At 39.7% G+C, this 23,576-nt stretch overlaps 2 protein-coding genes across 3 annotated transcripts in view; one reads left to right on the top strand and one right to left on the bottom strand.

Annotated features, from left to right (window-relative positions):
* Positions 1–2,373, top strand: part of C2cd6 (C2 calcium dependent domain containing 6) — an 84,223-nt gene extending 81,850 nt beyond the window's left edge. The window contains exon 17 of the mRNA XM_051190636.1: positions 1,891–2,373. Within this exon, the coding sequence (XP_051046593.1) occupies positions 1,891–2,232 (342 nt within the window). The 3' untranslated portion in view covers positions 2,233–2,373. The remainder of the gene's footprint in view (positions 1–1,890) is intronic.
* A 1,936-nt stretch (positions 2,374–4,309) lies between these two features.
* On the bottom strand, positions 4,310–23,493 carry Stradb (STE20 related adaptor beta). 2 transcript variants are annotated; one of them, XM_051190275.1, is made up of 12 exons: positions 23,254–23,493; positions 20,491–20,588; positions 18,567–18,647; positions 13,885–13,987; positions 10,825–10,946; positions 9,713–9,821; positions 8,423–8,546; positions 7,234–7,405; positions 6,836–6,940; positions 6,436–6,680; positions 5,755–5,797; positions 4,310–5,116 (listed from the first exon to the last, which is right to left on the bottom strand). In XM_051190275.1, exons 2-12 carry the CDS (start codon positions 20,500–20,502, stop codon positions 4,973–4,975), a joined length of 1,260 nt encoding a protein of 419 aa, XP_051046232.1. In that variant the 5' UTR covers positions 20,503–20,588; positions 23,254–23,493; the 3' UTR covers positions 4,310–4,972. The 2 variants fall into 2 exon arrangements, with proteins under 2 accessions (XP_051046232.1, XP_051046233.1); XM_051190276.1 differs by having other exon boundaries at positions 4,998–5,128.
* Positions 23,494–23,576: the final 83 nt, after the last annotated feature.

The following is a 23,576-nucleotide window of genomic DNA, read 5'->3' as shown; positions in this document are numbered from 1 at the left end:
CTCTCTCTCTCTCTCTCTCTCTCTCTCTCTCTCCCCCAGTCCTGGGATTCCAAGAGCTTACTACCTTGCCCAGGTTTTTTTTTTTTTTTTTTTTTTTTTTTTTTGTTTTCTAATGTGGATTCTGGAGAATGAACTCAGATCCTAAAACTTGCATCTCCCCAGCATTTATAACCCTTTCTGTAAGCACAAGGGAGGAGTTTATAGTTATTCCCCTATATTAGGACTAAGTGTTTCTAAACTTTTATTTCTAATAGACAATAAAATTGAAAGGCACAAGAGCTTTTGTCAAATGATCATGAAGATGTCTTTCTATTTTCTGAAATCTAAGAACTTCTGAAATGAATCAATCTAAAGAGAGAAAAACTGTGTTGTGGGGACTTGACCCCAGGAGGGCAGCTCCTTAAGGATTTTGGCTTCTAGCTCCATATTTTTCACATTTTGAAGCAGCAGATTTTTTTTTTTTTTTAAACCCAGGAATAGAAGGGACTTCTTTTGAACCAGTGGCGTGGTTCTCATGTCCTTCACTGATGCCCTGGTCACTAGCTGTGGAGCTGAAGTTGTTAGTAATTGCTAACATAGCAGAACCTCTCCTAAGAATCTGCTTGGGAAAAGAATCACTGGGCATAGAAGTGAACACCATGCATTCCAAAGGCCAGATGAGCTCAAGTTCTAGGCCAGCCTAGGCTATACAGTGGGTTCCAGGTTAGTGTGGGCTAGAATGGGCTTTTCAAAAAGAAAAGAGAGGAAAGAAGGAAGGAAAGGAAGGAAGGAAGGAGGGAGAGAGGAAGGAAGAAAAGAAAGGAAGAAAGAAGTCCTTCTGCCATCTCCAAATCAGGCAAAAACTCAAAGGAGTAGAATTGGTTTCTAGTCTCTTAGAGCACATTTCTTTTATGGATCTCTCTAGTCATCCAAGTTCTTACTAGTTCTACCCAACCTTCATGACCCTACAATTGACCTAGTACACTCCAACCTTACCTTCCATCAAAACAGCCTGTGAGTGGCTGTCATGCCCCTCTCCTCCAGATGGGAAGAACTACTCTGTGAATAAACACTGCTATATGGCAAATAGCTCCATACATTTTTAGGGGGTTACATATAGATCTTCATATTAAAATATAGCAATAAAATGTGCCAAGAAGAGAACTGTTACTTCCCCTTCTTGTTACTTTGGTAATCTTGAACTCAAGGTAACCCTCCTTCCTTTACCCTGAGTGATGGGACTACAGGCCTAAGCCACCACACTTGGAAAATTACTAATGTAAACATCCTAATAACCCATCTGGAGACTGAGATGGGAAGATTTAGAGTAAGAGGCTATCTTGGACTATATACTGATAATCAATCCCATACAAATATTATAGTCATAATCTTGAACGTTATGCTGTATCTGTGTATGTATGTATACATATATATATATATATATACTGATAAAGATGGTTATTGAAGTACTTGTAGAGACTGATAAAAATTTAGATGATATGAAAGTAAAACATCCAAGTTTATAATTTATAGTTGAGGTCATGGGAAAGATACTTTGGAATACAAGAACTATAGACTAGGCTGGCCAGCTTTGCCTTAGTCTGAAACCAGAGGATAGCTCCTTATGTGTGCCTGGGTTTCTGTTTCATATCTTTCACCCCTTTGAAGCAGCAAGTCCTCTAAAAAGGTAAGAATTAGAAAAACAAACAAATAAACAAACAAAAACTCCCTGATTTCTAAAGGAGTATCTAATGGGAACCACAGGGCACAGAGCATGCATTGGGAGTACCTAAAACACACTAGGGCATTCACTTCTTAACTGCTGGTACTACACACATTAGTTATTTTAACCTTAAAATGTATTTTTAAAAAGCCTAACTTACTAATTTGATGTTTTGTCTCAATATTTAGGATTGTTTGGATAGATACGAAGATTTACATGTACCCTCAGTTAAGCCTCCTAAAAACTCAAAATCAAGAGCAAGACTTTTAGGCAAGAGTCCAGATGAGTCCCATAATCGAATAAAACACTGTGCACGACCGTACACTGCTCCAGAGCCTAACAAAAGAAGAGACAGTGTCGCTGGGAAATTTGCAAGTCCTCGGATGGTTTCAGCAAGCTTAGTTCATATACACGATACCACCCCAGAGTATGAGATACATAAAATTCGGTCCAAAAGGAAATTAAAAGAAAATATTGAAAAACATCCACTCATTTGTGATATTATCCGGATGCTAGACACTGCAGAATGATATGTTGAGGCCACCAGTCAGAATATAATTTCTCCATTAACAAAATGGTTTGAAGATCTATCTTTGTGTGTGATACAAGTCAGCAACTGAGTTTCATCTTGTTAGACCATTTTGTTATTATTAAAATGAAAAATAAACACATTCTATGTAAACGTGTTTTTGTTTATAAACCTTTCAGGACAAACTAAAAAATGTATATGTATATACATTTGGTGTTCATTAGCAAAGTCTTGCACCCCAGCTTTTCCCTTTTGGGGTGAACTAGTCTTTAACTCCCCCAGCATTTGTGGTACTGGGTTATTCCTTCCCACTCAGTTTGCCAGTTCTCCATTTGCAGCTGTCTGTGTTTAGCAACTAATCTTTACTTGGCTCCAGTTAAATTTCCAAATTCAACACTCTACACTTCTCTAGGCTGATAGAAGGAATGCAGGGACTTATTTACTGATCCAGGCTAAGAAGCCAAAAAGTACAATGGGAAAAGCCCAGAGCTACCAAAAACCAGTGCTCCCGCCACTCAGAAAGGAAATGTTACCATTCCATCTTAAAGACATCAGAAAATGAAGAAACAGCTGCAGCCAAGAGTATCAGAGGTGAGTTGAACAGTGAGAATGACCTCCCCACCATCAGTAAAAACAAAACAACAACAAAAAAGATTTTAGCTGTTTCTGCCCCAGATGCCAGAGGAATAAGGCATTCATGAGAGATGTAGTTCCAGTGAGGCAGAGGATAGCTAAGATGTAAATTGAGTGGAAGCAGGCAACGGATCAACAGTGACGAGGAACATCACAGGTCTGGCTTTAGCAAAGATACATTTCCTAGAAGGAAATCTCACATTCCTGTAGCTCATTAAAATTATGACAGTATTGTCACTTGCTAGCAGTGTTCCTAAAACATTTCACCATGGAAACCTCTGAAGTTTTCCATACAACAAAAATTCTAATGTCCCCCCAGTAACACCCTCCTGTCTGACTCTGAACCGGGGTTCACTCTTCACAGCCACTGGAGTCACACTCAAGTCATGTCCTAGAGCTTAAGCCTTTGGGCTAGAACTTCACCATCAGCTTTTGTTTATTAACTCATGGCAGACCTTGAGGCTTATCAGCCTCCATAATTTTGTGAGTCAATTCTTTACATGTTTATATATGTAATGGATATCAAGTTTTATAAGTATACATAAACACATTCTAATTCCCAATATACCTACAGAAGGATTGCTGACAGGCAACATTTCATGACAACCCCATCCACTTTTGGCAGGTTACACTTACAACTCCCAATGTGGCAGCTGTTCTCAGTGTTTGTATCCTCCCCCTTCACTGCCCACTCTCTCACCTTTACTTTCCACCTTGGCATGTCTTGGCGGCTGCCTAACATTCATTCTTGAGACGGGGTATAGCCAACAAACATAAACTGAATTTCTTCAAGCTGCTTGCCTATTTAGTCTTAGGCAATCATTTTACAGTAACTTCCAATGTAATATAGTCTCTTCTAATGTATATAGTCATTGACATAGACCCCAATTTATTACAACTTAAACTACAAGCAATATTTGAGACAGTGTGCTGGTTTGGATGAAAATATGTCCTGTGGGCTCATCTGGACCCTTAGTTGGTGCTGGTGATGCTCTTTGGGGAGGTTATTGAACTTTTAGAACTCTGAGACTTCCTGGAGAGTCTATAGCTTCACCTCACTTCCAGTTCACTCTCTCTTCCTGTGTGTAAATGAAATGTGACCTCTTGGCTTTCTGCTCCTGATGCCATTCCTTTCCTGTCCATACTTGTCATTAAGGACAACTAGCCCTCTGCAATGCTTCCTTAAGTCACTTTTGATCATGGTATTTCATCACAGCAACAAAAAATTGACTAATACAACATCTGCTAAAGAGGCAATACCAGTAACAACTACAGAAACAATCATATAAAAGGTCAGAATGCCATCTGTCCCTAACATCTACTCAAAATTACCTACAGTTTCTTAGGTTATGTAACTTATGTTTGTAAAAGACCTTCTCTTAGCAAATCAAATTAGAATCTGTGTTCTAGCTTTGTTAAGTCACACAAAATAAATAAAAGATATGTTAAATTTAATAAATTTTTATTGAGCTCCCACAGGGTGCATGATTTAAAGCTCTATAATTTCCACAGGTAGAAAAGTGTTACTTTAGCCCCCCTCCCTTTTAAAATGCAAATTACATCTTCTCTTTCTATTTTAAGTGAATTATTTAATGTGACCAAGGCTCAGTTTGATATTACCATATGTAAAAGGGATAGTACAAACATTTTCCCTTCTCCAAAAAAAGGGCTTTGTACCAGCATAAACCAGCCTGTGCATCTAACAATAGCTGATCAAAAAGAATATAAAATCCGGAAGAAGATATGTTCTTGGAATCACTGTCCTGGGAGGAAGGGCTCATTCCCCAGAGGACAGCAAAGGTTTTCACTAGCTGGCTCAAAACATTACACTGAGATGCAGAAAATAATGTCACAGCTTCAAGAAAAGGAAAAAAGTGTGGGGTGGGGAGACAGACGATACTGTCTAATTCTGATGCTGAAGTTGGGAAAGTACTCTGCTCTGAGCAGAGGGTGAGACCATGCCCATGAACAGAGTGATTTTAACTGATCATCTCCAGTGCACCAACTGTATTTTCAAGTATAGATCTGGCATTTGTACCTAACAATACAGAAGAAGAGCAGCAAGGAGAAGCTGTCAAGTATAGAGGACATGAAATGATTTGGCAACCCTAGAATTCCCAGTCTGGGTCTCTGCCATCAGGAAGCTCGCATTCCAGCTCACTCCATGGTGACACCGGAGGCAGTGCCAACGGTGGCCTGGTGTAAGCAGGTGGTAACAGTGAGAGTATGGAGCCCTGGCTCTCTTCTTTCATCTGTTAAAGAAACTTAAAACAGTGATGTGGGCACATAGGTTCAACACAAATTTTATTAGCAATAAGTAACGTTTAAAGAAATTATACAACTTTAAAATTATTTTTAGGTCATTTTCCTAAAAATGCCTCAAATTCTGTTAATCAGAAAACAGAAATACTAAAAGCTAATTTTAATCTAAATTATTCTGCCCTGTCATTATTTCTAGGTAAGCTATACACCAGTTTTAAGTTAATAAAAATACAGAGTATGTAACATGATATGCTGTTTTCACTCATCTGGTTTTGAAAAATAAAAATTTTCAGATATTCTACCATTAGGGCCATCAGATGGCCAAGTGGGCAAAGGTACTAAAGGCATTTGCCACGACACCTGAAGACCTGCGGTCCATCCCTGGGATCCACATGGTGGAATGAGAAAATGAATTCGGCAAGTTGTCCTTTGACCCCCACCGTGCACGAACATAACACCCAAATACACACATACAGTACGTCTAAATTTAAACTACTAAAAATGTTTTCTTGCTTTAACTCTATTTTATAGGAAAGTTATTAGTAAAACTCTATAAAGTCAACAAAATAATGACTTTTAAAAATAACGTTTTAAAATATTTAAGACAACAGACAACAGACCAGCTTACCTGCTTGAAGAATACATGTGACAATAAACTGCTTGCTGATGGCCTGAAATTTTTGAAAAAAATTATTAGAAAATAAAACCTAATATTAGAATATAGATTTTTAAGGTATATAATTACATTAAAAATGAGTTTGGAACTATAAAACTCAATATGAAAAAGTTAGAAGAAAAACGGAATAAGTTAGAAGTAATTCCTAGCAACAGCCTTGCCTGATGGGAAGAAGTAAATCTAGAAATACCTTTAAATTAATCTATACTCAACTTTTATTGCACACATACTACATATAAGGAACTATGGCAGAATGAAGGTTTTAAAAAACTAAGATAACAATATTTTATTTCTAAAATGCTAGTTCTAGCACATCAGTATTTAAAATCCTAGTTTATATTAGTATAATAGTAGCAAAACCACTTTATACTGCTTAGAAGTTTCTATACTACAAGTGCCTTAACATAGATACACTAAGAGTAGCTGATCTGAAGGCGGCATGGATGGGTCCAGTATGGCTACTAACAAAGCCAACTCCTGTGATTCTGAACTTGGTGTTCTTAGTACTGATAGTCAGTTTCTAGATTTAAGTTTCTGATCAAAAGATGTAAATTTTATGGGAAGGGTAATATCACAAAACTCTAAGATTTAAAGCACATATGTTTTATGCTATTTAGAGGTGACCAATGTTACCTTTTCTCAGGATCTTGCTGCAAACACAGCTGCACCAGGCTAAAAAAGGCAGGAGAGAATGTTTTTGTGGATGGTGTGTGGAGCCGGTCACTAGTGACTGTGTGAGTTCCAGTCGAGACAAGCACGCTCTCTCCAATCCCAGAATCTACTCCTGACTGGGAATTTCTCATTCTAGAGTCCGACTGTGGAAAAATACTGATATCCAGTGGGCTATATGGAGGACCTTTCAGTTTCTGTAGTAACATCTAGGAGAAAGGAAAACATTCTTATTTGCTTTATAGGTAAATCATTTAGACAAAAATGAGCAAATTTCTAGTGTCTACAACAAACATGTTCAGTGGAAGTTATCTAGACCTAAGAAAGCTATCAGAGTGAAGTGCAGGGAGTTCAGAAGCATTACCTGAGTCCTGTGCATGTCCTGGAAAGGTACCTGCCCACTGGCTAATTCACATGCTGTGATCCCAACACTGTAAATATCTGACTTCACATTATATCCATGCAAATCCTGCAAATACAATTTGAAGGCCTTAGTACAAATAATGAAGAGTGGCATGCCGGTGTCCTCTTGATAAAGGATGGTGAACAATGAAAAAAGAACCCCAAACAAAATCAAGATCTACCTAAAAGATGCTTTCACAATTTAAAATTCCTAACACAATTCTGAGGAGAGAAAAGGTCTTGTGGCAGCCATTTACAAAAAAAAAAACAAAAAACAAAACAAAGGACACAACTGTCCTTTAGTCAAACTCAAAGACATTTGAGACGCACAGACAACCCAATGCAACAGCCACACCTGACCTGTCTCAGTAGTTCTGGACTCAGCCACGGCTGCACTGATGTGCTGAACTGTGGGAAATCAAAGACAGCCCTATGTCTCTGTCCGTGCTTAACCAAACTATGCAGATGGGACAGGCCAGAGAGGGTCACCAGGCCATCACCAGAAATGAGGATGTGGCTGGCTTTAAAACTCCTAGAACAAAAAGAAACAATCCTAAGTACTAGGAATCTGGCCAAAGAAGAATGAATAAAATTCTGGTGAGAACACATCTCTATATTACCTTGGGAAGTAAATACCCTTTATAAAACAGTAGTGTACAGTATGCATTTAAAATACATGACATTTCCAAGGAGCCTAGGAACTCCTTAGGTACTTAATATAGTACCAGAATGGGGGGAGGTGAGTCACAAAGCTACATGTTTGGAATTCATAGAATTCTTTAAGAAATGAAATCAAATTATTTATTTTGCTATTTTAGGTTGCACTGAAGCATACCATTATTATTTAAGGTTAAATGCAATACAATAAAAGTCCCTGTGGAATAACATCATGTAAGAGCCTTACTTTTCCTAGAAAACACTAACTTTGGACACTAACAGTGGCACAGCTATAATCTGGTAAAGTGAAACATCTTCACTTGAATGCAGTCAGTTTGGAATCCTCAGTCACAGCACTGCTGAAAAACAAGTGGTACAGCACCAAACGCTAAGGAGATGGAAACAACAACAAACGAGTCTACTAAAGTTAATCTATAGTGAAAAACAAGGGTCTGGAGGAACACGGGGCGGGTATTTAGTATGTGTGACATACTAAATGGACTGACACCACTCAGACAGAGAGGGCTATTAAGACTCATGTAAGACAGAAGCATGACATTAGTTGGAAAGCAGGCAAAGAAGCTCTTTATTTTCCCCAAAAGAACAACAGAATCCCAGCCGATATCTGGGCATGTGAGTTTTCAGCGCTCCCACCTCGAACTAAGACAAGCACTTTGCAAGTGCCACACCAGCACACACTGTTGTGTGAACACTTTTGGTGAAAGACATGAATGGTAGGCCCCAGTGGTAGCTACTGGTCCCTTCTTCAATCTGCATTTATAAATGTCTTATTCCTCCTTTTCTAACACTTAACTGCTCTTTACTAAGGTCTCCCTGAGGACTGCTATTCAAATTCTTTCATTTGTGTGGTGGAGTGTGAATAAGCAAGTACCTGTGGATGCAGCCATTCTGGTGCAGGTAGTTTAAGCCTTGCACTGCTCCAAAGAGAATGGTCCTTATTAAGGGTTCACTCATCCCATCAGGAAAATAGGTCCTCAGGAGCTGGCTCGCTGAGCCTGAAAGAAAGCCCTGACACATTCAGATGAGCACTTGAAATGTTTTAAATATTCTTTTCAAACATAAGGAGACAAACACATGTACCTGTTGAGTCTAGCCATTTTCCCATGCAAACATCATTTTCCTTTATGAGTCATCATCACCATCACCAACACAACACGGTACTGGGGCTTACATCAAGGACCTTACACATGCTAGGTAAGCATACTACTACTGTACTATATATATCCCCAGCCCTCTGTCCATTTTTTACTTTAAGGCAGGCTCTCAATTAAATTGCTGAGGTTGGCCTTGAACTTATGCTGCAGCTCAAGCAGGCCTTGCCTTGTGATCCTCCCATGTCAGCACCCCAGCAGTTTATAGTTCTGTGCCACCAGACCAGACCTATCTTGAAATCTTTAATCCTAACCTTTTTTTTTTTTTTTTTTTTTTTTTTTTTTTTGAGGAGCTGAGAATATAACTCAGAGGTAGAGCATTTGCCTATCCTGCTCAAGGCTCTGAGTTTCAACCAACCACAGTCTCTCACATACATACCCCACACCCACACCCACAAGCTTTAGTGACTTTTTAAAAGATAAGTGAGTATTTTTAATTATTGCTGAGTAAAAATGTATACTGTATATGTCATATCTTAAATCTAGAAGTAATTCACAAGAGCTATACTACAGACCAAAGCTCTAGAATCCATTCACTTATTGATTCAGCACTCTTATTGAACAACGTGTTCTCTAAGTACCTAGGGTTATCAAAATTGAAAGCATAAATGATTACTTCCTTCAAGAAGCACAAGTAAGAGAGCTGGGCACACAATGGATGTTTACAATATAGTGACATCAGTTCACTCTACAGTGAAGTACAGACAAAGACGGTGTGCTTATGTGGGGAAATTACTTCTGCTTGTAAAACAACAGCTCTTCTCTAGGGAAGACAGGGTATGCCAAGGCATACATAGAACTTTAGAGAATTAGTTGTGGTTTCATGGATCATCATACCCATTCTATTCTAAAACTGAAAAACCATGAAGCAGAAATACGTATGAACTCTAGAATTAGCCACTAAATTTATAAATTAAAAATAGTGAATGACAGATACAAGACACCACTCATTTTTACAATGATAGCATCCAGGTAAATAATTAGTTGTTTTACTTAAAACCATTTCTTACCATAGGCCATGAATGGAGAAATAACCCAAAGCCAGCTGCCAACAGTGAAAACTGTCCAGTAAGTTGTGATATTGGGGTGTTGGAAAAAGTGAGATAGAATCACCGCTCTCTAGGACAAATGTACAAGAGAAAAGACATTTAAAGGTCACCTTTCCTTTCACAATAGCAGTAGTTATGGCTAATATTCAAGGGAGTGCATTATCTTCTGCTTCTAAACTCTATGACTGCTCCAGAAAATGACACTGTGATTTGTGTTTTATAGGGTACTTTTACAATGTTAGAAAACCTGTCCAGAAGCACACCATGAAAGAGGAATGTGAACTTAGTTTGCCTCCAAAGGGGATACATCTAAGACTTCAGTTTTTGTTGTAGAAATGTTTAAAAACACACAGGGGACTGGGGAAGTCAATGCTAATACCACATCATGGAGAATCACTGTAAATATTCTAGCATAGTTTCTCCTGGCCCTCTTCTCTTGTATGAATGTATGTATTTATGTATCTGAACATACAGATGTTTTTACATTCATTCATTTATTAGGGGAAGGCATGCACACGACACAGTACACAGTGGAGGCCAGAGGATACCCTGCAGGAGTCTTCTTTCCATCATGTTGGATACAAGGATCAAACTGAGGTCATGAGGCTTGCAATAAGCACCCTCACTTGCTGAGCCATCTCCTCACCCCAATATAAATATTTTAAAATTGAGATGAGAGCAAAATAAAAACTTTCGTCCTTTGCATAAGAAACTATGAGAAAAATATAATTTTATACACAACATGATCCTATTAAAATTTATCAATTCTGAGGTTAGTTTTGCTTACATGGTAGAAAATAAACTCCTGTGTTTTCCTGTCTCTATCTGTCATTAGACTGGCTGAGAGTATTGTCACTCTCCAGCGTAGCACTGAGATATGTCATTCACCAGAAGGAATTCATAGTATTTATTTATCTGTCAGGTGATGATCTCACTTCCATATATTCTTCCCCATCTTGTAACTGCATGATTTTATTATATCTACTTTCTCTAGCTATCAGCTGGAGACAGAAAATCCCTTACAGATACAACGTCCTCAAACAGACATTACAGTCCTTCCTTCCTAGCATTACCTGTAAAGCTTTCAGACGTTCATCCGTGCAGTTTTCCAGGTTTGTAATTTTTATAGTTACCAGCGTTCCTGTAGGAATATGCCGTGCAAGGTGAACAGAGGTCAGGTTGTCAAACCCTCTTCCTGAAATCAGACATAAAACCCAGGGTAACAAATCAAAGCAAGGAAAAAGGTTGATGCTGTGTACTATAGCAAAATTTAAAACCTCCTGCTCTTCAAATGAAAAGGCTCAAAAATCCTCTGCACCATCGTGACAGCCTGGAACTCAAAACACCTGACTCACCAACATGTCAACCCAGGCCACTTCCAGCTACCCCTCTGGGGTAGGCCCAACTGCTGCTTAGGAAGGTAGGACCCTGTAATGAGATATCCACCCTGCCTGCACCTGTTGCACTAACCACGCCCATTGGGGCATGGGGACGAGTGCAGACGTGACCTGTGGGGGCTAGGTCTGGGGTCCTGGACCCCAGCTCGCTCTCTTACTTCCTGCCCCTTACTTCCAGGGGCATCCTTGCAGTGGGAACCCGCTGCAGTCATCTGTTTCTGGTGTAAGTGATTTCTCCCTGAATAAACATCAATCAGGCTATATTGTATCCCAGAATCTTTTTTCCCATGCAATATACAGCATGGCTGCCGGCAGTTTTCCATGGTAAAGCACAGGTCTGGATCCCCATGGCAAATCACCTACTGGTATTGCGATCCTTACTTCAATGCATTGTGCCCCCCAAGTGTATCTTGATCATATTTACTCCCCCAACTCCTCCTATGTCCACCCTTAAAAAGACATTAAACACTCTTTTCTTTCTTCACCCTTACCTTCCTGTCCATTCAACTTGAGTTCCCTCCTTGACTTTCTAGTCTTCCATCTTAAGGAAACCTCTTTGGAATAACTAAAAGAGTTATGTAACTTATTGAACAGGTTTTGTACAAAGGGTCATAAGCCATTCATTCTCAGGCTTGGAGCTGCTCAGACTCAATGTCCTAAAGAAGGTTATATAGCAGTCAATGGGAAGGCATCTATGAGCTTTGACGAGATACTTCCAGCCCCAACACAGACATACGCAGCACAGATCAGTATATCCAGATGCCTGACAGACTGGATGAAGGTCTGTGTGTCAGATAGCAAGCACTTACTATATTGACTATAGTCACTTGCTCTGTGTTCACTTTTATTTATCAACACACTTTCTTTTGTCATTATCAGGAAGCAGTATATGTTTATTTATGCTATATGTAAAAATATATATGCAAATAATATATTTATTTTTAAATGAATATATGAAATATGTTAGATATAATATGTATTTTTTATAAAAGACAAAAATATATAAAAAATAAAATGATAAGACATTGACTAAAAATATTAACAATGTCTATATTTGATATAATTTTTATTCAAAAATATAAAGAACTCTTATAATTCTATAAGACAGTAAATAATTCAATACAAAATAATAAGACATATGAAAAGATGCTTAAGCTAGAGAAAGGTACATTAAAGCCATACCATGCCATTGCATATCTAGATTAATTGCTAAAATTATGACTTGATGAACAAATTGTCATAAAGGCAAATAATGGAATGATATTCAGCAATGTTCAGCCTCTGCTTACAGGCCCTGGCAACTACTAATGTGCCTGTTGCTTATCGTAGAGAGGAGCGGGCACTAGAGAAGACGGAGCATCCCATGCTTAGCTTCTTTCACTTAATACAATACTTCTGAGGCTTACCATGTTCCACGTATTTCATTTCTCCTGTTGCATTCTTACTACCTCACAGGTATTTTACGCATTCTTGGGTAGGGGGTATTTGAGTTAATTTGTTTCTGGTGACTGTAAATAAAGGTTCCCCAACTATTCCTTTAGAAGTCCTTAAGAAGACAAACACCACATGAAATTGCCAGGTCATGTGGTAAATACAGGTTTGAACTTAGGAGTGGCCAAACTGTTTTCTAATGAAGCTGTACTATTTTTACAACCTTAACAAACAATGCATCAGAGCTGTACTGCTTGGCTCATCCACTTCTCAAAGCCTCTAAGGTATCAGTCCATAAACTGATGAATCCCTGTTCACAGGGAACCAAGCCTTCTTAAACAGAACTTTCTCAGCAGGGCCCAGTGTCTGTGGCAGGGATACCCATGCATGTGCAATGCACTGCCAAGGCTGCTTCTGGCCCAAGGCTTTGATTCTGGTTACTCAGCTTCTTTTGGTTCCTCCTGAGTATTGTTCAGAACTTCCTAACACAACAAGGACTGTATTTAAAAAAAAAAAAAAAAAAAAAAAAGAGGGGGGTGTGCCACTTAAGAAGCCAGCCCCTTTCTGCCATTATTCTTTTCTTCCAGAGGTGTTTATATGATGCTCTATCTTCCCTAAATTCGTTCACTGCTTCCCATCCACTATATTGGGGAAATAATCGTTATTCTAAAAGGCATAAATAATTAAAAAACCAGCATTCAAAGCTTGGGGTAGATATCTTCCTTTAACAGATGGGTTCCTTTAATATAGCTGTACTCCAATGCCCACTAGCACCTGAAAAAGCACCATTCTACCTGTTCACTTCACAGAGTGGACGGACTTCAAGTCACAGAGCTTTTTCATACCCTCAACCCTGCCTAGTCACTGGGTTTTATTGATTAATTGATGCTCCTGAATGTTCAGAGCAAATGTCTCAAAAATATAAAGCTATAAACAGGAACCAATTTTATTCTGTACTTAAGAATGATCTATACAACTGAAAATTTGAACAAAAACATAAATTATATAAAATTATAAAAATGATACAAATAAGTACTTAGATTATCTAATGTCCTCTCTTTTCTAAAAAAAAAAAAAAAAAAAAAGTCATCTTTTTTCCCCCCAGTGGAAAAGTAAAAAGTAAAACTAGACAGAAGTCTTAAAATATGAGATTAGACAGACATAAAATGCATTAGATTCATTTAACAGAACCAGTTTCATGCTGTAAGTGGCAACAAAGAAAGCCATGGCTATAAAGTAATCTTTGTGCCATCAACTTCATTTCTAGAAGGTAAGAGGCAATGATATGAATTCCATGATCGTTACCTATTTCCACTTGCAGTTCATAGTGAGAAACATTAGTGGAACATATCACTTCATTGGATCTAGCAGATGGAGGTGACCAGGAGGAAACTGCTGGCTCATCAACCTGCATTTTTTTTCCACATGAAAATAAAATAGGATAAACATCATTAGTCCCCCAATTTGGTCTCCCTATCCCAACAAAAAATATTGATAATCATCTGGAAGATACTGGGAGGCAGCTGAAGAGGTTGTTTTAAGATCTAGAAGGAATCTACCATTTACTAACTGATGTCAAAGAGATTTCATCTTGAAGAGTGAAAGGCAGGAAAAGCAGATTTACAGAGAGCAAGAAATACTTTGCATCTCAATTTGCAGTAAAACTTCTAGATGGGTCTAAGAATGGATGATAATTGTAAAGTGCTCAGGAGAGGAACTGCAAGGACCTGTGAGGGACATTCCAGGCTTGTGTTCTTGCTTTCAGCCTGAGGTTTATGCTCTGTGTTAACAGTCAAGAACAACTTCCACACCACAGTCTACTAAAATAACTAAAGAAGTCTTTCATATGAAATGAAGAGGAAGGTCAGAAAAATAAGCTCAAAGAGATGGGAGCTCAGGGCACAGGCTTCCTGACTGTGTGGCAATGAGGTCTGGTCTCAGGGGTGATTTGGAGCCAGAGTCAAGTTTGGATCTAAATATAGGGTCAGTGAAATATCACACACAAAGCAGAAAGAGGAGGCCTAACCAGCTGGCATAAATGATAGCAATGGATCTCCTAAAGAACACCAGGATTCCAAAGGACACTTAGAAGCCTTTATAGGAACTAGCAGGTGGCAAGAATCTTGTTACTGCCTCCAATGAGGTGATAAGGGGAAACAACATTACTATGTGTTAGGAATCGTGCTAACTCCTTTTCATACCCAACTCTTTAAACGGGAGAAATAGAGTGTGAAGTTAATAAATGGAGTTACATAGACAGTGACAGGAATATTTCCTAAACTTGAGAGCAGACTATTAACACTTTATTTATGGATGATATCCAAGAAGAATCAAAGAGTGGGAGAAGAATTCTAGCATACAAGTGAAAATAAGCCCAGTGTGGGGATGGGGTGATGCCAGGAGTCAATTCGGTTTCTTTAGAACAGGAACCACTCAGATAAGAGGTGTAAAGAGAACACACAAGAGAAGAACGTATAACAATGTCTTAAACGTAAAATGTCATCAATCTGTAAGTCTGTTAGGAAGCACCAAGGTTTATTTTCATAATTTAAAAAAATGAAAGGACTGAACCAGGTCCCCTGAACGTGGGTGACTGTTAGGAGGCCTGGGTAGTAGTCTATGGGGCTTCTGGCAGTAGAACCAGTGACAGACTTTGATGATTCCCCATGGAATGCCTCACTCTCCCTGGGTGGGGTGGGGAGTGGGGGGGAAAGGAGGATGGGAGGGAGAGGGAACTGGGATTAAAATTTTTTAAAAATGGCATAGGGCAGAGAGATGGCTCAGCGGTTAAAAGCACTGGCTGCTCTTCCAGAGAACCCAAGTTTGATACCCAATACACACACACACAAACACACACACACACACACACACACACACACACACACACACACACCTATTTGTAACTCAAGTTTCAGGGGCTTCACTGCTCTCTTCTAGCCTCTACAGGCACTTTATGCATGGTATACACAGACATGCATGCAGGCTAAACAACCATAGACATAAAATAATTCTTTAAAAGAAAGAAAAATGGCATCATGTTACTGTAGTGAGATATCCATCCTGCCTACACCTTTGCACTAACCACACCCACTGGGGCGTAGGGACAGGTGCAGACCTGTGGGGACTAGGTCTTGGGTCCTGGACCCCAGCTCGCTCTCTTACTTCCTGGTCAGAGACAGAGAGTATCTGGAGGCATCCTTGGGAAGAGTACCTGTGTCGGTCATCTGTCTCTGGTGTTAAATGATTTCTCCCTGAATAAACATCAGCCTATCGTTTCCCAGATTCTTATTTACCATGTTATATGTACTGTGTGGTGGGCCGAAATTAGCTAACAGCCTGCATCTAATTCCCTCCACTAATTGCATGAGAGAAATGCTCTTCTTAAAGCAAGAGTATGTGCAGATGTTACAAGCAAATAGTCAAAAGCTGAGGGTTTTTGAGACAGGGTCTAGCTCTGTAGCCCAAACTGACCTTGAACTTACACTCCTCTTGCCTTACTCCCTGTATTGCTATTGCTATGAGTACATACTGAACTACTGAACTACTAAGCCCTCACCCAAGAACAACTGTAGATGTGGATCTCTGAGTTTGAGACCAGCCTCATCTACAGAGTGAGTTCCAAAACAGCCAGGGCTACACAGAGAAACCCTGTCTTGAAAAACCAAACCAAACAAACAAGCAAAATAAATAAAAAAGAAGAAAAATCTGTTAGACATCTCTAAAAATACTTAACAGAAAATGTGAGAGCCAAAGTTACATGTTAGCTTTTAATTACTATGCCTAAGAAATCCATGAAACAAAAATGTCTCTGATCTGCAAGCCCCTTACCCAAGGACAGATAGTTCCTGAAATGCTGGAGGCTGTTGTTTATGGGAGATAACAAGTCACATGTTTTCTTTCACTCCCCTAAACAAGTTTGTTTGACCCATCTGCACAGATGTGCTTGGTCACAGTGGGTGAGGTTCACAGGCAGGAAATGTCAAGATTTATGCTTGCCCCAATTGGATGTAGATTGGAGGTAAGTCAGGATACATACTTGCCCAACTGGACCTTATAGAAAATAGTTAAGCTGGGGTAAACCTTGATTTGGGGCCATTTCCTGTGAACCTGGGTATGGACCTGGCCAGGGCCCACCAGTATTTAACTAAAGCTTGCTTCAAATTTGGCTTTAAACTGTGGTGATCAGTGGGATTAACAAAGACTGTTCACTGGTTTGATTTTTAAACCATGTAGTGAGGTCTGTTCTTTATCTCAGAGTCAGAAAATGGATTTAGTCAGCAAATCCAGGGAAATCTCACTAGCCATGCTATTTAGGTGAATGTATCTTTAGCATCATCACTCTTAAGTAAAGTGTCATGGAAAACAAGGTCATAAGTAGAGGTTTTATAATTTATAATGGGAGATAAATATCAGATGTCAAAGTAATTAGAATTGTATCTTTTTAATCTAACATTTTATCCAGTCTGACAAAATGATACAGGTCACCAAACAGAAGACAGCTGATAGTGTTCTGGAACAGTGACTGGGGAGGGCCCAGAAAGCCTTTTCCAATCACTGGGCACTTGTTTTCAGCAGGGCTCAATTCACATTACAGAACTTCTCCAGTTTGCTTCCCACATGAGACTTCAAATTACACCTCAGCTTGTCTTACTTACGATTTCTGTCCAACTTAAAATATAAAAGGGCTCTGACCCAGAGGGTAGAAGGATACCAGCATGGAAATTTCCAGTTATAGATCTCAGTAACAGTGTAGAAACCAGTCATGTGACTAAGTTACCTCAGTGTGAATGGTTAGTAAGGGTGCCACCTTCTACTACACTCAAAAGTAGGTATCTTGAAGATAGAATAGTGAATAAAAATGGCAATGGTTAAAGTCAGCCCTGAGAAAAATTATAAGCAAAAATAACTGCAATTATTTCATGTTGAAACAAATTTTTCAAAGCACCGTATAGTAAAAATTGTTGTATAAATATAGGATTAAGCAGAGTAAAGATTTCAGAGACACATTACCAAGTATGTCTCTTTAAATATTATTACTATGTCAGATACTACTTAGGGAGAGACAAAGATGAATAAGACAAGGAAGCTCCTTACATAGGGATCACATTAAGGTCGAAGAGACACAGACCTCAATCACTGTAAGACGATACGGTAACGACTATTCTATGAAAGTGCTGCACACAGGTGACAGCACAATCAAATAAAAAGGATCTTCAGGAGAAGAGTTTACAGATGTGACATCTGAACCAACTCTTTATGCATGAGGAGAAATTTCAGGGGAAGGCAGAAGGAAGGGCATTTCAAGCAGAGAGAAGAGAATATCCCCAGTAAGAAAGAAGACTCAAAAACTGGTCATATTCCATAGCATACCATTGAGAGTCTCTATAACATGCTAAGAAATCTGGGCTTTATCCCACTGGCTTAAAAGTGACATAAGCAGATGTCTTGGAACAGTACTGGAGGCTAGTGTGAGCATGGTGGGAGAGGTTGATGTGTGTACAGATACAGGCAATGATCTACACCCACAGGCCAGGCAGGAGATGAGACTGAGTAGCAGTGCTCCTGCTCCTGAGGGGAGTGGCATAGGCAGTGTGAGAAGAACTCTAGAGTTTCCAGTATGCATCACTAATAGTTAGGCTTTCATGAAACAAAGTGAGAAGCACAGGGCTGGCAAGATTTGGAAGCAGATTAAAGTTTCACTCAAATCAGTAGAAACCATGGGGAAAAAATCCCAGGGCCCAGGAAAGAGAAAATCTGGTAATCACAATGGTCCTCTTAGTGTTAGAACACTGAGGCAGCTCTAGGACCTCTGGAAACCTCAGCAACAGAAACCCCAGGAACAGATGTCACTGCTCAGAGCGAGCGGGTCAAGAGGAGATCAGTTGCAGACTCTTGGGGACCAGCAGGAAGAGGAAAGAGTGAAAACTAGAGGGAGAGCATTGCAGAAGGCACAGGAGCAGCGTTAGCTTTGTCAACTGTCTTCTTACCAGGTATTGATGGACACTGGTTTCAGACTGTTTTTCAGGTCTGAGTGATTCAACTCGTGTTCGTGAAGCACAGAAACAATCCTGGAAGTAAGAGACATGTTAGGTAAGTGGGAAGCACGGCACATAAATGGCATTGGCTTGCATATATAAAAAAACCTGCTATCAGGGCTGGAAGCCCAGATGGAGGTACTCATGGGTGGGGCAGAGAGAAGCCCGGTGCACAGGAGACTGGCATCACTCTGTTACGCTGTGCTTAGTGCCATCTCCACCCCTTGCCTTCATTTGAGATTATGAATCTACTTTAGTTGTTGGTCTTGCCTTCTCAGTCTTTTAGCAACTAAGAAATGTGCCAAATTCCTGAATATCTGACTAAAAATTATCATTTGAACATTTAGCTAAAAATCATTCTGCTGTGGCCAATATTTTTAATTTTTCCTTAGACTGTTTCCCTGAATATAGAAACCATGTTTTCTTACATTAAAACATGTATTTAATTACAAACACATTGAATATTTGTAACCAATTCTGTTTCTTAAAGTGACAAACATGTTCAACTCAAAGCAAATTAAGAAACTTGCTTCTATTACCAAAATTTACATTTTTTTCTGAATATCACCTCATGGTTCTACTATCAGGTATTACCTATAATGAAATGTAATATCTACCTGTTGTCTATCCTATCAGCAATTTGTAGAGCAATACTAATCTATTTAGGAAGAAAAAGGTCAAAAGTATAAGCACATTATATGAATTTTTTTTATAATAAATGATTTTTAGCACATTATCAACACACATCTATGAGCACTCAAATGCAGTGTCAAGTGAGCCTCAAAGTTCACCCACGGCTACTAACAGTGGATTGTCAGTTCTTTAAAAGTAACCAAATTCCTTTCTTTTAGAATATACCAAAATTTCTCAGTAATCAAAGTGGTGTTTTTCAGCTAGGCCAATCTACTAATTACATTGACTTTAGCACTATGAATCTCAGAATCTTCACTCGGATGAAGGGACTAATGTAAAGGGCATCACACATCTTTTCTTGTCAATGTAGAACTGTACATTTTAAAATTCCTTTAGGACAGGGGTCACCAAATGGTGACCCAGTGTGTGTTCAGGGCTTTAGTTTTTTTCTCTTCCATGTTGCTGATGTATGGTTTTGAGCTGCCGGCAGGAGAGCAGTAGCAGTAGCCTTTACAGAAAAGTATCTGCTGCCCCTGCTTTAAAGAATGAAGCACTTCAATGTATTTTCCAGATACACTCATTTAAAGCAACTATAGTCTCCTAACTTTACAGTCCTGTCTTCCAGCCTGGCTAGTAAAGTAGGATGACAGGCATGAACAACCTGTCAAATGAGGATGCTTCTCCCTGTCCTGCGAAGCTCCCACAATTTTAAAGAGCAAGTTCACTGTCTTAACAGCAAAACACTTTTTTCAAATACCATATTATAGTGACGTGACAGAAAGTCCTTAATCTAAATCAGATGTCATGTATCTAATATACAAACAAATATATTTCATCTGTAGCAAACATGATGCAATGATTCTTTTTTTTTTTTTTTTTTTTTTTTGGTCTGATTAAGTGAAAGGTTTATTTTAAATGGATCTTACCTGCCTTGGGACACATGGAAATTTAAAATTTACCAAAGGGAGTTTTAAAAGAAAATGCATCGCTTACTAGATAACATTGGAATCTAAGAAAAATATATGAGAAAAAGAATCAGTTTGGGACAAAGAATAGAGGGTATGTTTAAAAAGAAAATGTAGGAGAAAATCTCTTTGAAAAAGACAAAACTCATTGAGAGTTTATATCATCCTCAAGAACACACACATTGTTCAAGTCAAAACATCCCAGAGCTTAAGCCTGAATGTCTTCTGTTCCAGATCTAACTACTACGATGGTGGTATAAAATTATGACAAAACTTACCAAAAGAGACATTGAATCGCTTTAGTTCACAGAAAGTGATAAAATTCTATATTTCAAAGAAGATTTTTGCTTTATCTTCAAGGTGCAGATATATCCCACTATAAAAACAAAAGCACAGTTATTTGGATTTACATAAACTCCTTGAAGAACTAGTTGCCCTAACATAGATATTTAGGCAGCTACTGATTGACACAAGGACTAGTGACATCCTGAGGCATCTTTAATAAGCATTGCTCTGACATGGCTCCCAAAAGGCAGAAAGCTAAAGCAAGTTTCTTACTATCTCCAAAGTCTTAAGATACTGCAGCTCTCCTGTCTTTTTCTGCCCTGAACAAATAAGAAGGCAACAAAGAGAAGCAGTTCCGGACCCTTTTTCTATAAGTTGTGCCATTTACAAATAAATCCTAGGAATCTAACAATACCATTCACAAGTAAACTGAGGTCTTCAAAGACTGCTGACTAACCATCTACTAACTCATTTGGTACCCAGGACTCACAAATCTGAAGCAGGATTCATAATGGGCTAAAATGAGTAAGTGTCACGTGTTTAAAAAAGGGATTTCTTAGTTTTCATATAAAAATGATGTTTTCATAGGTCAAATCTTTTTCACCTTGATTTTTACTTCACAAGTCTATTCAACTTAGAAAGTCTTGACAGATCACAAAGTTATGCATATTATGCAAACAAGTCCTGTCCATTTCCATTAATTTTAGCATGGTAACTTCTTCAGATTCAAGGAGCTACAAAACCATGAGCAAGATCTTCTGGGTCTTCTCCAACAGCGAGGGCAATATTTGTAGTGGTGGTTATTCCCTTCTAAACATCATCTCTTGAAACTGTGTTTCATTACCTCATTTTAGTGAAATCCTATTATTTGATCAAGGCATCTACAAACAGCTAAGCAAAATGAGAAAAGGAAGGTTTTTAGACCATAAGTGTTATAAAGTATTATTCTATTTTATTGCTGAGTAAAGAAGTGGATTTCCTCAGGGCACCCACTATAAGTCAAAGGTAGAGAAAGGGGAAGAAGGCCAGAAAATTTAAGATTATTTTGTTACCAGCCAAGCACTACTGTCAATTTAAGACAGTGTGTGTGTGTTGGGGGGTGGGGGGGATGAAGAAAGCTATTACTGTGCAGCCTTCCCTCCAGAATGACTGAGATTAAATGAATGTATACTACATTTTATACACTCTATATATGTAAAAGACAAGTATAGGCCAGGTGGTACCCATCACTGAGGTGGCAGTGGCAGGAAGATCTCTGAATTCAGACAGTCTGATCTACAGAGCTAGTTCAGGACAGCCAAGGCTACATAGAAGAAATCCTGTCTCTAAAACAAACAAACAAAAAATCCAAAAAGACAAACAGTATCAGCAAGTTGTTACTGAGTTTGCTGCTTTAAACAACAAAACACTTTGGGAAAATAATGCAGATCAAAATATTCTAGAACTGTTACTACCAAAAGGATTGCTTTTGTGGGGTGGTTTAATCTCTTAAGCTTTCACTTTGGATACATTATACTATTAACAGTTAATTTTTCAAGACATTTTGAGATCAGGGCAGTGTTTGTACCTGACGAAGGAATGGAGTAAAAGATTTGCTGTTAGTTTTCACTATTACACCATGATTTTAAAAACAAACAAACAAACAAACAAACTTGCTGAGGCTTTATAGATCATGCCTTTAATTCCAGCATTCTAGAAACACAGACAGAAGCAGGTGGATCTTTGTGAGATCTAGGCCAGCCAGAGCTACCTACATAGTGAGACCCTGTCTTTAAAATATATGTGTATTTATGTACATGTACACACACACACACACACACACACACACGAATATATATGAAGCCTGTATTCCTAAATGCATATATGAGTACCTCAGCGCAGCCCTTTGCAGTTGTACCTAAAAAGCTACTACAATTAAGCTTTATAAATAATCTAATTTGCTCCATACATAGACAGGCATAACCACAATCTTTCATTTAAAAGGTTAACATTTTACATGGATGCCAAAGGCCCTATGTACTTCCAGGACTTGGGTTTTGAGTTGATCTAGGCATTCAATGTTCAACTCTTTCAGGAAATGCTAACAAAACAAAACAACCTACCAATTCTCTTTGTTAGGCTTCACGATTATTGCAATTCTCAAGGTGATCTTGAGACCTCATAAAACCTTAACAAAGATCACAGCGATGCACATAGCTCAGTAGAATTTTCCAAACTTAGTAACATGACTCACGGTTTCAACAAATATTTACGGAGTGCCAAACACTGTGTTATGTAGGTACTGTCTGTCACAAATCGTGATCAGGTTCGTTGGAAAGATATTTGACACAACAAACCCGCGAGGGGAAAACGCAACACCAAATGTAAATACTGAAGACAAACGACGCCTGGGCACTTAATCTTGGAAAAGGTCCCTTTGAAGTCTCCTAGCAGACAAGGCTGGGCCAGGGGGTGTCTGCGGCTTGGGAAGTCGCCGGACCCGTGTGTACCACCAAAGGTGAGAGCCAGGGGTTGGGAGCGCCGCGGCTGGGCAGTCGGGCACCTCGGCCCCGGTGCGCTGGCACGCGCGGCGCTGGCTCCCGCAGACTCAGGCCACTGCTCGGCCGGTGGCGCCAGCTCGGGTGAGGAGCGGCGGCGAGACTGGCCTCGCAGGCTTCCGCTGTGCACCTACCGAGCTGTGCTCCCTGCCCACCCCCCTCTCCCCCCACTGTCCGGGTCCCCGCACGGTCCCCTGCCCGCCTGCCTCCCCTCATTACCCCGGCTGAGACCAAGGCCAGCAACTCCAGGCGGCGGGCGCTGAGGGGGTGCGGCGCGTGCGAGCCCCGGGACCTGCCTCGAGGAGGGGCGAGGCAACTACACCAGGCCCGCTTCCAGCGCGGGCCTCAGGTTGCTGAAGTGCAGCACGGCCGCGGCAAGCCCCGTTGGCCTGGACCTCTGCCCCTACCCGGGGCAACGGGCCGGGCCGGGATTCGCCCCACCCCGGCGGGGTCGGGGCCCGCCGCTCCGCCCCGCCGCGCCTCCAGCTTCCACCTCAGTGGGGAGGTGGGGCCTTCGTGCTGTAGGCGGAGCTGAAAGGAAA

The sequence above is a fragment of the Phodopus roborovskii genome, unplaced genomic scaffold (genome assembly GCF_943737965.1).
Source record: "Phodopus roborovskii unplaced genomic scaffold, PHOROB, whole genome shotgun sequence".
NCBI lineage: Eukaryota > Metazoa > Chordata > Mammalia > Rodentia > Cricetidae > Phodopus > Phodopus roborovskii.
Note: the sequence above shows the minus strand (reverse complement) of the source record. Positions and strands in the feature narration are given on the sequence as shown.